Source organism: Salmo trutta, chromosome 26 (assembly GCF_901001165.1).
Source record: "Salmo trutta chromosome 26, fSalTru1.1, whole genome shotgun sequence".
In the NCBI taxonomy this organism is placed as follows: domain Eukaryota; kingdom Metazoa; phylum Chordata; class Actinopteri; order Salmoniformes; family Salmonidae; genus Salmo; species Salmo trutta.
Genome location: NC_042982.1, coordinates 24,836,275 through 24,850,459, shown reverse-complemented (window position 1 = coordinate 24,850,459; position 14,185 = coordinate 24,836,275). Strand labels below are relative to the sequence as shown.

The window sequence follows — 14,185 nt, the reverse complement described above, 5'->3', positions numbered from 1 at the left end:
CATTGATATTCTCTTTAAATGCATTCGAACGCTTTGGATCAATGTAAATAAAGAAAGCTATTTCTATATGCGGAATTATAGTTTAAAGACAGCATTGTTGTCTTTTCTTCGACAAGGTCGTGTCTTGTTGATGACGTCACATGTGTTAGCGAGACAAATTTGTCACGTTTTATTATCCTTTATTTTACACTGTGCGATTTGTCTTTAGTGCACTTACTTCGCTACACTACTTAGGCTTTGTTTCAATAACTCAACTGAATAAAGAGAAACATCCCTGTGTTGTGTATAGACAAATGGGCCATGCAATGCTGACGAGAACAATGCATTATCAGCCTGTGTAGTACATAGTACTTTTTTATTTACATTTGTCTGGAGATATGACATGATAGACCCGCTTTTCTTACATCATGTAAATACAGTATATTGTTCTCTAGTCACGGATGTGGTGTCTGTCTATCCCATCCTGCACTCGCATTTGAGGGGTCTTGACTAGATGGGATAATCCGCTGTCAGAAGTGACTTTTCGTAGCAGGTCAGGAGAATTAATGTAGCAACCGTAGCAGGTCAGGAGAATTAGGTTAAGGTTAGTTGAAACGCAAAAATGATCCCCAATACAATTCGAATATGCAAATTTTGATGTCACTGACATTACCCATTTCAGGCGATGTATTTATGGTACAAATGCCATTTATGCAATAAGAAAAAGTCATTGAAAAAACACTATGCAACAGATAGTTTAATAAGTAGGTATAACAGTAGTTATTTACAAAACATGTTAACGTATAAGTTATCTGTTTTTAATAGTTAACTCATTGGTTTAAAATAGTGCAGGGGTCTTTTCTTGAGCGGATCGTGGCCGGAACATTATTCGAACGCATTTAATAAACTCGACAACAGGGCGAGTTTGGTCCACCAGTTGACGATCCCTGAAATAGTGCGATTGTCATGCAGCTGCTTGTCGAATAGCCTACTGAGTTGGTGTATGGCTGCACTCATTAATAATAGAATTGCAGACCTATGCTCAATATTTGGCAAGCACCAAAAAACAATCACACATTTTCAAGCAATATGGTATAAGAGAGAAATTACAGAGTATTTAATCAATGCATAGTGAGTGTCTGAATTATAATATCATGTTTATATTACACTTGTGATCAATAAGAGAACAGAGAAAACAAAGAAATTACAACCATTTTAATTCAATTGGCATGTTTATACCAACCATAACACAGATACAGCTACACAAAAAAAGAGAAACTGTACATAAAATTCTAAAACCACATGGAAATCTACGGCTGCTGTGTTCACTTGAAGGATTAAGTGAAAGTACAGTCAATGTTTATCAGTATCCTCAAAAGGATAAGTTACAACCAGTATGTTTAACACTAATGTATTTAATGTTATTAGCTTGGCTAAAAACACATTAACCATCCTTAAATCGTACCATTACATACTGCATAGAAATTATGAAAAAAACCCTAGTTTCACAGCAGCTATATCAAATGTTATTGCAATGCCATCACCGAACAGAGACAAAAACCATTTCACATAATGCACAGGCCTGATGAAGAATCCAGTACATGTACTAGGGAGGATGAACCATAACTGTGGATTCATAATACGGTGTGGATAATAGTTAAAATTCATAGAGCACAGCTTAAACAGAATTACCACCTTCCTACCCAATATAAACAATAAAACAAGTATTATTGTGTATAAACCCCCAAACCTTCCCCATACAATAGAGGTTAAATAAACTGTCCCTCATAAAGCCTATGGAATGTTAGTGTCAGACAAGCTCGCTCAGTTGAATAACAAGTTCCTGATATTGGCGTGATTGCATGTCATTGCTACAAACCTGCCCCCCTCCCTCTGACAACTGAACCAGACCACAAAAGAAAAGGGAAACACACAATGACCATAACTTTTCTTCCAGAGGTGTATATATATATATAAAAACATGTTTCTACAATCTTACTACCACACAACCTGCTTTTTCGTAAGAAAATATTGATAAAAATATTCTTCTGAATTGTACAAGAAAGGAGGTACAGGGCGCACTGGCAAAAGGGTAAGGATGTTATTCTGCCTCATCCTCCTCTTTCTCCGGCTCATCTGCATCAGCATCTTCCTCTTCTGCTGCGTCCTGGCAGATGAAAAAGTTAAGTTCCCATATTATAGGACAGTTCTTTTAGGTCTTGTTGTTTACACAATATTTGTGTGTGGGGGACAAACAGCTGCAATGCCAATTATAGTTGGTCTGTTTGTAATACCCAATACTCCCGATTTTGAATGTCATATCACTGGCATGGCATATCGTATAATTGAAACTAAGGTAACAAGTCTTACCTCCTCAGCTTTGGCCTCTCCGTTTTCTGCCAGTGCTGCTTCTTCCTCAGGATCTTCTTTCTTCTCCTCAGGCTTGGCCTTCTCTACTACCTCCTTTACCTTTTTGGGTTTGGCTGCTGCCTTGACTGGTGTCTACAAGAATCAGAAATACATGAGATACATTTCAATGTACAAATGCATAATTGAGTGTTTTGGGGTTTCAGCAAAAGCTGAAATTCTAACATTTATTTTACCTTTGCTTTAGGCTCTGCTTTAGCTGGAGTAGTGGGTTTCTGTAAAATAATGCATATGAGATAAGTAGTCCAAGAACAAATACACAATAGCATCTATTCATAGAAGACATAAATAGGATATACAACATATACATTTGATAATATATAGTAAACTTACAGATGACAACCTTGTGGATCTCCTCTTTGGCTGGTGAGAAAAAGACAGTTAAATCAGTTATCGCAGAAAAATAAATGTATTCATAATATAAAATTGTATAAGAGCATTAAATACTAACCTCGACTTCAGTGTCATTATTTGCCTGTGAAGGGGTGGTGGGAGAGAAGAAGTAAAATTCTTAGTAAAAACCAAGAACAACAATCCCACAATCATGGGTCGGGAGCCGCAGGGAGAAGTGGGTGTGTAATGCTAAGGGGGATGGGCTCACAAACTGTACCCCCACCGCTCCATCCCCAAATTAGAGAAAAATTATGTAATCTGAAAGTGAGTGGGGGAGGGTAAGCATTTAAAATTACTATGCCATTTGAATTTTCCCATTATCATGGAGCAAAAATGGAGCCTTTTTGTCACCAACTACTTTGAGAGCGACAAGTAAAACTGTATGTTATAGTTAGGCTTTTGTAGTCTATACTCATAAAGGCCAATAGCAGCCCCTCCCCCATCAACGGACGGAGATTTGTTATATGAAGGCATCCATCCACACGTTACGTCAACCAGTCAACTGTATGTTCCCGCCATTAGTTGAATATCTATAATTCCCTGATACCAGTTCACCCATATGCGCCGTGGAGCATGTCTTTAGAAATTCGTTGTTACATAATGCAACATTTGTTAGGGAAGCAAAGGCAGGGAATGCACACAAACAAATAGCAAATCCCCAAAAATTTAACACGTGACCAGCTATAAATCATGTGGTCGTTTTCTTTAGAATTACTTTCTCTAAAACCCCATTAAAGTGATAAATGGCGCTGAGTTGTCGATGCCTTTCCTATTTGCAAGGGCTGCCATGAAACCTCAAAGACCGTACCTTTCCATGCCATAGGGTGTCGCGCATTACAATACGCTTTACTGCACACAGGACACAAAGTGATAATATAGGATGCCACAAGCATGGGCTATTAAAAGTATTTGAATACAAACGCGAACCAAATATTTGGCGATTAAAGCAACCCCAATATTCACAAAATATAATTTACCTCATGCACGCATTTCTGCAATGGCAACATGAAGCTTAGTTACATTGCTGGTGGGTTACACCCCTTTGTCTGATCTCATTGCTGAGAAGGCTATTAAGCTACTTTACATTTATGAATGACCCGATATGCGTCAAATTAAATTATATGATTAAGTAACTTATATAAAAAGCACAAGCTGCGATAGTTTATCATGTAACGTTACAGGTTACTAAAAGGAGAAAGTGAGATCGAACGCAAAATGTTACCGCACTAAGTAAAAAGGCGCCACTTCCATTTCGACAAGACAGACACACTAAAACACATTCATACTTTAGAGCAAACTTGTTACATTGTATCAAGCATATTTTAGCGTACATGCAATTGTTGCAGGTATTTATAACAACACTTCATGTGATAAATTATACATTGTAAAATAAGGTTTCAATTAAAAGGTAAACATTCCAACTTACTTTGCTTCTTTTTGGCATGGCTGCTTTGCTTGTATTGTCTAGAGAATTAGAGCACAAATTAGCCTTCTCGGTTACTGAAAATTCAGTGCAGGCTTCTGAATGTGTCCGATGTAACTCACTCAATTCCTCCAGAACACACTGTAACTAACATAAATATTTCATCAGTAGGCCTACGTACAGAAACTAGCTGAAACCGGATTGGATCACCCCTCTTTATATTGTATTCCTTATCCTACCAACCTGACTGGCAATTTATTCTCCGCCCCTTGTTGCCATTGATTGGCTTTAACGTCCAGGCAACAGATTTTTAAACCAAAGCAAGTTACCTGTATGGGTAGGTCTGTATGCCAATCAGTCGTTCCAAAGTAACATTTTGACTGAAGGGTGGGAATAGCTAGATTGAAAATAATGTGTTATTTTCGTTGATATTTTATCAGAATAATGTACACATACTGTAAATGACCCTTATAGAATTGTCAGTAATTTTTTAAAATTGAATTTAGTAAATTTAGCACATTTGGAGACTGAATTTATATATTACATTTGAAGTTAATAAAATGTGCTGTATTTGAATAAATACGTTTCTAATACAAAACTCAGCCCATAGTTCAGCCTGGATGTGGCTTCCCTTTATGACGAGCGCAGCAGCAACAAAGGTTGATAAGAAAAAATGGCTGCTGTGTGCGCTTGGTTCCTGGTGTTGGGATCTGTCTTTTTGTGCAATCTCTTCAAAACACTATTGCCGACTATTTCCTCTTTCGTAAGTAGGGGTTATTTAGGCATTGGTCGTGTGAGAAGTGCAGGGTTGGCTTGTAAATCATGTAATGTTTTGGCAAATATTCCCAGGTTACATTAGCTCGCTAGCTATTTCACCTCTCGCGCCCCTCATAAACAACAGCGAAGCTAACAAACCATTCCATCCTGTTGGCAAATGTTAAACTGTTACATTGTATCATTTAAGGTGTGTTAGACTGATAACATTGCCAGACAGAACCAGGTAGATAATGCCGTGTAGTTCTCTATTGGGCACAGATTAAAATATCAACCGTAACATGTAAATAAATCTGTGGTCGTCTGATGACATTTCTAGTCTAAATGCATATAATATGGGTTGTCAAAAACTGGGTGGTTTGAGCCCTGAATGCTAATTAGCTGAAAGGCATGGTATATCAGACTGTATACCATGGGTATGTCAACATGTATTTTTACTGTTCTAATTACGTTTCTACGTGTATAGTAGCTATAAGGCACCTCTGAGAGTTTGTGGTATATGGCCCATATACCATGGCTAAGGGCTGTATCCAGGCACTCCACATTGCATAAGAATAGCTCTTATATGTGGTATATTGGCCATATACCACACCCCTTCGTGCCTTATTACTTTATTAAGCAATACACTACTAAACCAGGTGTTGCATGTTCTCATGCAATAAACTATAAATGACCCAAGGAGGCATAAAAATACTTGTCACTTGCAGAGGCAATTTCATTACAAAGAAAATGTACTTTTTAAATGAGTAAACATTTTTGCATGTAAATACAATTCATGATCATCTTTGTATCTGAACAACACATTTAACAGGATGACGTACAGTGTTTATCAGACATAATACAACTTTCCACTACCTTTGCACTTTTGTTGTAGTAACATACTGGTAGCTAGTTCTCAAACTAGGCAGCATTCTGCCTTCTCCCTACAGTTTTCAGCCATTAGCGTCATCCATGACTACCTCATGTGGACTACAATCCTGACGCTGTGTTTTAACGTTTGGAAACATCAATAATCATTGATCGCGATACGGCTTTTGAAAAATATGTCCGTTATCTTTCACCAGCGAGAAAGAATGCTTCAAATAACAAAATGCACTTACTGTAGCAGTTTTGCACAGATTCATACAGCTATGGGTACCTTCATCCAACGAAACTACACTTCCGCTACACTTCCCGCGTTGCGCATACACACAGGTGTTTAGAGCATGCTAGATAGCTAATTAGCACTGGTGGCAGCCTCTTCGCTTCCATAAACAAGCGCTGTAACATGGCCATGTGGGAACACTGACCCTAACCCTATTAAGGGGTGTAACAATTGAACCTTTATTTCTTGCTGGTATGAAAGATACGGTCCTTATGTTCAGATTAAGCGTCAGGGCTCTTAACAAAGCTCCACCGTATAGAAGACGCCTTCGTCCAATGACTCTTATGTGTAATGAAACTTAGAGTCATGATCAAGGGCTAACTGGTAACCATCCCAAAGTGATCTCATATCAGAAAACATGGCTTAACTTGTAGTGTAATAGCCCTGCTGTAGCCAGATGGTGCTGTTATTCCTTATGTATTTAAAAACGTAAGGAATAATAGCACCATCTGGTGGCAGCAGGCCTAGTAGTGTGTGTTTGCTATGTTATAGCGAAATATAAAATTAAATGTTTGTCTGTTGGAATGTGAAGCTGTCGAAGGTCCTTCGGAAAGATGCTGAGCAGGAGAGGGATATGAGGGCTGAGATCCAGGAGATGAAGAAGGAGCACAACTCCGTTAGCATGATGGATGAGTTTGCCAGATACGCCAGACTAGAGCGCAAAATCAACAAGATGACTGACAAGCTGAAGACGCATGGTAAGAGAGACACACAATTGAAATTGATGTCCACACTACATTTTTAGTTTTTTTTCTGGATCAAAAAGGGGCTTATGTGGTGGGTGTGGTAAGCCAATTTCCTGCAGTTCTACAATCCATGGAGCTGAGATACATTTTTGCAGTTTTAAAGTTAACAACATGCGATTCCACATTCTGCCATGAAGCGCAGGGAAAATTGTCTAGTTTTAAAGCTTTTTTTTGCCATGGCTAATGCTATGTTCTTATGCTTAAACATAATAACAAAATCAATACTGATGAATTCATTGCTTTTGGAATCTTCAATTCTCCCTGACTGTCTAGCTTTTATTTAGGTTATTGTTAGTTCTTAAAGATGATTTAATTTAAAAAGATATGTCTATTGTCTTTTCTACATACTTTATATCTGTTTTTAGTCATTTAAGTTTACACTGAAAGCATTTTTCCATGCCGGAAATTTTATTTAACACTGTTCGGTGGCCCGAAAAAACACCTGCCCAAGGATTATAATGACAGAAAAATCTATGATATTGAGTTAAGAGTGACCCATTATCAAATCAAATTTTATTTGTCACATGCAACAGGTGTAGACCTTACCGTGAAATGCTTACTTACAAGCTCAACAATGCAGTTCAAGAAATAGAGTTAAGAAAATATTTACTAAATAAACTAAATTAAAAAAATTAAAAGTAACACTAAAATAACAATAACAAGGCTATATACAAGGGGTTCCCGGACCTAGTCAATGTTCGGGGGTACAGGTTAGTCAAGGTAATTTGTACATGTAGGTAGGAGTGAAGTGACTTTGCATAGATAATAGACAGCGAGTAGCAGAAGTATAAAAACAAAGGGGGAGGTCAATGTAAATAGTCCGGGTTGCCATTTGATTAATTGTTCAGCAGGCTGTTAAGGAGCCTTTTGCACCTAGACTTGGTGTTCCGATACCGCTTGCCGTGCAGTAGCAGAGAGAAAAGTCTCTTAAGAATTTTTTGAGCCTTCCTCTGACACTGCCTAGTATATAGGTCCTGGATGGCAGGAAGTTTGGCCCCAGTGATGTACTGGGCCGTACACACTACCATCTGTAGCGCCTTACGGTCAGATGCCGAGCAGTTGCCATACCAGGCGGTGATGCAACCTGTCAGGATGCTGTCGATGGTGCAGGTGTATAACATTTTGAGGATCTGGGGGCCCATGCCAAATCTTTTCATTCTCCTGAGGGGGAAAATGTGTTGTTGTGCCCTCTTCAAGACTATCTTGGTGTGTTTTGACCATGATCGTTTGTTGGTGATGTGGACACCAAGGAACTTGAAACTCTCGACCCGCTCCACTACAGCCCCGTCAATGTGAATGGGGGCGTGTTCGGCCCTCCTTTTCCTGTAGTCCACGATCAGCTCCTTTGTCTTGCTCACATATTTGCACATTTATTACAAATAAAAAAACGGAAATATCACATTTACATAAGTATTCAGACCCTTTACTCAGTACTTTGTTGAAGCACCATTGGCAGCAATTACAGCATCGAGTCTTCTTGGGTATGACGCTACAAGCTTGGCACACCTGTATTTGGGGAGTTTCTCCCATTCTTCTCTGCAGATCCTCTCAAGCTCAGTCAGGTTGGATGGGGAGCGTCGCTGCACAGCTATTTTCAGGTCTCTCCAGAGATATTCGATTGGGTTCAAGTCCTTGGCTCTGGCTGGGCCACTCAAGGACATTCAGAGACTTGTCCCGAAGCCATTCCTGCGTTGTCTTGGCTGTGTGCTTAAGGTTGTTGACCTTTTGGAAGGTGAACTCTCGCCACAGTCTGAGGTCCTGAGTGCTCTGGAGCAGGCTTTCATCAAGGATCTCTCTGTACTTTGCTCAGTTCATCTTTGCCTCAATCCTGACTGGTCTCCCAGTCCCTGCCGCTGAAAAACATCCCCACAGCATGATGCTGCCACCACCATGCTTCACCGTAGGGATGGTGCCAGGTTTCCTCCAGATGTGACACTTGGTATTCAGGCCAAAGAGTTCAATCTTGGTTTCATCAGACCAGAGAATCTTGTTTCTTATGGTCTGAGAGTCTTCAGGTATCTTTTGGCCAACTCCAAGCGGGCTGTCATGTGACTTTTACTGAGGAGTGGCTTCCGTCTGACCAGTCTACAGTAAAGGTCTGATTGGTGGAGTGCTGCAGAGATGGTTGTCCTTCTGGAAGGTTCTCCCATCTCCATAGAGAAACTCTAGATCTCTGTCAGATTGACCATCGGATTCTTGGTCACCTCCCTGACCAAGGCCCTTCTCCCCTGATTGCTCAGTTTGGCCAGGCGGCCAGCTCTAGGAAGAGTCTTAGTGGTTCCAAACTTCTTCCATTTAAGAATGATGGAGGCCACTGTGTTCTTTGGGTCCTTAAATGCTGCAGAAATGTTTTCGTACCCTTCCCCAGATCTGTGCCTCGACACAATCCTGTCTCAGAACTCTACGGACAATTCCTTTGACCTCATGGCATGGTTTTTGCTCTGATATGCACTGTCAACTGTGGGACCTCAATGATGATCAATGGAAGCAGGATGCATCTGAGCTCAATTTCGAGTCTCATAGCAAAGGGTCTGAATACTTATGTAAATAAGGTATTTCTGTTTATTATTTGTAATACATTTGCATTTTTTTTTTAAACTGCTTTGTCATTGTGGGGTATTGTGTATAGATTGCAGAGGATTTTTATTTATTTAATCCATTTTAGAGTAAGGCTGTAACGTAACAAAAGGTGGAAAAAGTCAAATGGGCCTGAATACTTTCCGAAGGCGCTGTAGGTGTTCCCTTTGCCCAGGTGGGAAAGGGCAGTGTGTTGTGCGTTTGAGATTGCGTCATCTGTGGATCTGTTGAGGCGGTATGGGAATTGGAGTGGGTCTAGGGCTTCTGGGATGATGATGTTGATGTGAACCATGACCAGCCTTTCTAAGCACTTCATGGCTACCGGGTGGTAGTCATTTAGGCAGGTTACCTTTGCTTTCTTGGGCAGAGGGACTATGGTGGTCTGTTGGAAACATGTAGGTATTACAGACTCGGTCAGGGATAGGTTGAAAATGTCAGTGAAGACACTTGCCAGTTGGTCCGCACATGCTCTGAGTACACGTCCTAGTAATCCGTCTGGTCCCACGACCTTGTGAATGTTAACCTCTTTAAAGGTCTTGCTCACATAGGCTACAGAGAGCATGATCACACAGTCGCCCGGAACAGCTGGTGCTCTCATGCATACTTCAGTGTTACTTTGCCTCGAGGCGAGCATAAAAGGCATTTAGCTCATCTGGTAGGCTTGCGTGACTGGGCAGCTCATGGCTGGGTTTCCCTTAGTAGTTCGTAATAGTTTGCAAGTCCTGCCACATCCGACGAGTGTCAGATCTGGTCTAGTAGGATTCAATATTAGACCTGTATTGACGCTTTGCCTGTTTAATGGTTTGTCTAAGGGCATAGCGGGATTTCTTATAAGCGTCCGGATTAGGGTCCCGCTACTTGAAACGGCAGCTCTAGGCTTTAGTTCGGTGTGGATGTTGCCTGTAATCCATGGCTTCTGGTTGGGATATGTACGTATGGTCATTGTGGAGACGACGTCGTTGATGTACTTATTGATGAAGCCAGTGACTGAGGTGGTATACTCCTCAATGCCATTGGATGAATCCTGGAACATATTCCAGTCTGTGCTAGAAAAACAAGTCTATAGCGTAGCATTTGTGTCATCTGACCACTTCCGTATTGAGTGAGTCACTGGTACTTCCTGCTTTAGTTTTTCCTTGTAAGCAGGAATCATGAGGATATAATTATGGTCAGATTTGCCAAATGGAGAGCGAGGGAGAGTTTTGTATGCGTCTCTGTGTGTGGAGTAAAGGTGGTCTAGAGTTTTTTTTAAAGTTTGCCTACATTAAAGTCCCCGGCCACTAGGCGCGCCGCTTCTGGGTGAGCATTTGCTTATGGCCTTATACCACTCTTTGACTGCGGTCTTAGTGCCAGCATCGGTTTGTGGTGGTAAATAGACGGCTACGAAAAATATAGGTAGATAGTGTGGTCTACAGCTTATCATGAGGTACACTACCTCAGGCAAGCAATACCTCGATACTTCCTTAATATTAGACATCGCACACCAGCTGTTATTGACAAATAGACCCACACCCCCACCCCTCGTCTTACCAGACGTAGCTGTTCTGTCCTGCCGATGCATGAAACACCCAGCCAACTGTATATTATCAGCTGATGGTGCAGCTGCTGCCTGTTGCTGTCCTTCATGTCCAGGCCACAGCTCTGAACTCTACAGAGGCAGGGCGCATAGTATAGAGCTCCATTACGAGCTGGTGTCATACAGACATACACCCCATTGGCTATCAGACAACAACCAAATGTCTCCAACAGCCATTTGCCAAGAGTTAATGTTATATGGATATTATAGGTGAATGCACCAATTTGTAAGTCGCTCTGGATAAGAGCGTCTGCTAAATGACTTAAATGTAAATGTAAATATGAATGACAGCCTTTGCATTACACTATGGCGCCTTCCCTGCAACCGTAAGGGCTATGACAGAGCAAACAAGGAAATACTATACTCAGATGTGGATTTTCTTAGTTTATGAAAAATTGACAAATTCTCAGGAATGACAATGGTTTGTTTAGAAAGCACTCTTCAGTGGTGTACTGTTACAATATTATATTTTTACAGTGGCAAATACAGGTTGTGACAAAACCCCCAAGGCAATTTTTATGTTTTTGTTTGAAAATATCTAGTTTTCAATTAGTCAAAAAGGCAACAAAAATTCCACAAGTTCACTCTTTACCACATTGTTTAGATGAGTCATAATGCAGGTGACTTTGAAATATGGTGTTTCGTACATTGAGAAAATCAACTTTTTGTCTCTAGATCCTCCCTACTGTACACCCAAACAACTGTCTCTAACTCTCTCCCATGCTGTGTCAGTTCAGGGCCACTGCCTATCAACCAACATGCCTTCAAGTTCAAATCCTGTTGTTCAACAACAGGAATATTTCACTATTTTGGAATGAAAAGTGTTTTTACATTGAAATGCACCACATGCGTATTTCTCCAGTCATATGCATTGGTCACACATCAGGCTTATTTTCCCTGCCAACCCCTCCCTTATGCCATACCATACAAAACAGGTTATATTCCAATGCCTGTTGTGTAGCATTTACACTGAAATTAATTGAGAAGAACACACAAAATGCAACTGTTATTAGATCTGTCAAAATTCCTATATTTAGAGAATGGATACCAATAATTAATTTAGATGGTTCCTGTGCAGATAAGATCTTTTTTTCTTTTCTTCTTACAGTCAAGTCTAGAACTGCTCAACAAGCCAAAATGAAATGGATGGTGAATATAGGTTTTTACATCCTGCAGGTGAGTATTAAACATAGAAATTATAAATATATCCTATATTCTTTAATTGGTAAAAAATATACATACTTTATTTAGATGTCAGTTTTCACCACCGGTGACATGCACAAGTGATTGTGTTGCATTTTGATGCACTGAATCAGGTTGTTTTCTGTTGTCTCTCGAGGCTGCTCTGATGATCTCCCTGATTTGGAAGTATTATGCTGACCCAGTGACTGTTGTACCCAGTAAGTGGATTGCCCCCCTGGAGCAGCTGGTGGCATTCCCATCTGGAGTAGCAGGTAAATTGTGTGATTTTAATGCCTGAGGATTGAGGCCCACACTCACTTTTGACTGTGGGTAAATTCATTGTAATCAAGTTTAGTGTTTAATTTGTAAACATGTTTAAGAGTTAGTCTTGGCTAATTATAGACAACGACTGAATGTCTCTTCTATTCGGTCTCTTTAAATACTGAAGATAGAATCACATGACTCGTTTCCCCTCTTAACATGGATTTCTCATTGAACTGGCTCAAAATGCCATGTTGAATGCAGATTTTCGTTTTTACTTACATCAAATACTACTAACTGGCAACTCTGACGATTATTATTTGAACCCAGCCTTTGTATCCTTTCAGGTGGTGTTGGAATCACATGCTGGCTGGTGGTGTGCAACAAAGTGGCATCTATTGGTCTACATGCAATTAGCTAAGGAATGGGATCTTTTAATGTCTTATTTATTCCCCAAATGCTCTGACAATGAAGTCAGGCATTGTTACTCAGCGCTTTGATATTAAAGTGTAAATCGGTACTGTTGGTAAGCACTTTTACAAAGCACCCCATATTCAAACATTGCCAATGTTATTGCACATATTTGAGTGTCTCTTATGTTGCTTCGAAATCGGATGTTACACTACATGGCCAAAAGTATGTAGACACACCTTCAAATTAGTGGATTTGGCTATTTCAGCCACATGTTGCTGACAGGTGTATAAAATACAGCACACAGCCATGCAATCTCCATAGACAAACATTGACAGTAGAATGGCCCATACTGAAGAACTCGGTGACTTTCAATGTGGCACTGTCATAGGATGCCACCTTTCCAACAAGTTAGTTTGTCAAATTTATGCCCTGCTAGAGCTGCCCCGATCAACTGTAAGTGCTGTTATTGTGAAGTGGAAACGTGTAGGAGTAACAATGGCTCAGCTGCGAAGTGGTAGGCCACACAAGCTCACAGAACGGGACCGCTGAAGTGCGTAGAAATCGTCTGTCCTTCGGTGCAACACTCACTACCGAGTTCCAAACTGCCTCTGGAAGCAACGTCAGCACAAGAACTGTTCGTCGGGAGCTTCATGAAATGGGTTTCCATGGCCCGAGCAGCCGCACACAAGCCTAAGATCACCATGCGCAATGCCAAGTGTCGGCTGGAGTGGTGTAAAGCTCTCCGCCATTGGACTCTGGAACAGTGGAAACATGGACAAATCTGGGTTTGGCGGATGCCAGGAAAACGCTACCTCCCCGAATGCATAGTGCCAACTTTAAAGTTCAGTGGACGTAGAATAATGATCTGGGGCTGTTTTTCATGGTTTGGGCTAGGCACCTTACTTCCAGTGAAGGGAAATCTTAACGCTTACAGCGTACAATGACATTCTAGACAATTCTGTGCTTCCAACTTTGTGGCAACAATTTGGGGAAGGCGCTTTCCTGTTTCAGCACGACAATGCCCCTGTGCACAAAGCGAGGTCCATACAGAAAAGTTGTCGATCGGTGTGGAAGAACTTGACTGGCCTGTACAGAGCCCTGACCTCAACCCCATCGAACATCTTTGGGATGAATTGGAAAACCTCACTAATGCTCTTGTGGTTGAATGGAAGCAAGTCCCCGCAGCAGTGTTCCAACATCTAGTGGAAAACCTTCCCAGAAGAGTGGAGGCTGTTATAGCAGCAAATGGGGGTCCAACTCCATATTAATGCCCATGATTTTGGAATGGG

At 40.8% G+C, this 14,185-nt stretch overlaps 2 protein-coding genes across 3 annotated transcripts; one reads left to right on the top strand and one right to left on the bottom strand.

Annotated features, from left to right (window-relative positions):
- Positions 1-1,179: 1,179 nt before the first annotated feature.
- Positions 1,180-6,223, bottom strand: LOC115163508 (non-histone chromosomal protein HMG-14). 2 transcript variants are annotated; one of them, XM_029715483.1, is made up of 7 exons: positions 6,097-6,223; positions 4,226-4,263; positions 2,858-2,881; positions 2,740-2,769; positions 2,583-2,621; positions 2,350-2,481; positions 1,180-2,146 (listed from the first exon to the last, which is right to left on the bottom strand). In XM_029715483.1, exons 2-7 carry the CDS (start codon positions 4,241-4,243, stop codon positions 2,081-2,083), a joined length of 309 nt encoding a protein of 102 aa, XP_029571343.1. In that variant the 5' UTR covers positions 4,244-4,263; positions 6,097-6,223; the 3' UTR covers positions 1,180-2,080. The 2 variants fall into 2 exon arrangements, with proteins under 2 accessions (XP_029571343.1, XP_029571342.1); XM_029715482.1 differs by lacking the exon at positions 6,097-6,223 and having other exon boundaries at positions 4,226-4,429.
- LOC115163507 (tail-anchored protein insertion receptor WRB-like) lies at positions 4,848-13,200 on the top strand. Its single transcript, XM_029715481.1, has 5 exons — positions 4,848-4,985; positions 6,673-6,838; positions 12,148-12,215; positions 12,379-12,493; positions 12,830-13,200. The coding sequence occupies exons 1-5, from the start codon at positions 4,896-4,898 to the stop codon at positions 12,901-12,903; spliced, it is 513 nt and encodes a 170-aa protein (XP_029571341.1). The 5' UTR covers positions 4,848-4,895; the 3' UTR covers positions 12,904-13,200.
- The last annotated feature ends 985 nt before the right edge of the window (positions 13,201-14,185 follow it).

What these genes read in the sequence shown, in the direction of transcription:
- LOC115163508 (XM_029715483.1), bottom strand. An exon ending in AAGCAGAGCCTAAAGCAAAG is followed by an intron (nt 2,482 to 2,582) that starts GTAAAATAAATG and finishes TGATTCTTGTAG; the next exon opens with ACACCAGTCAAGGCAGCAGC. An exon ending in GAGAGGCCAAAGCTGAGGAG is followed by an intron (nt 2,147 to 2,349) that starts GTAAGACTTGTT and finishes TTCATCTGCCAG; the next exon opens with GACGCAGCAGAAGAGGAAGA.
- LOC115163507 (XM_029715481.1), top strand. Translation starts at nt 4,896, where the DNA reads ATGGCTGCTGTGTGCGCTTGGTTCCTGGTGTTGGGATCTGTCTTTTTG. An exon ending in TGACAAGCTGAAGACGCATG is followed by an intron (nt 6,839 to 12,147) that starts GTAAGAGAGACA and finishes TTCTTCTTACAG; the next exon opens with TCAAGTCTAGAACTGCTCAA. An exon ending in ATTCCCATCTGGAGTAGCAG is followed by an intron (nt 12,494 to 12,829) that starts GTAAATTGTGTG and finishes GTATCCTTTCAG; the next exon opens with GTGGTGTTGGAATCACATGC.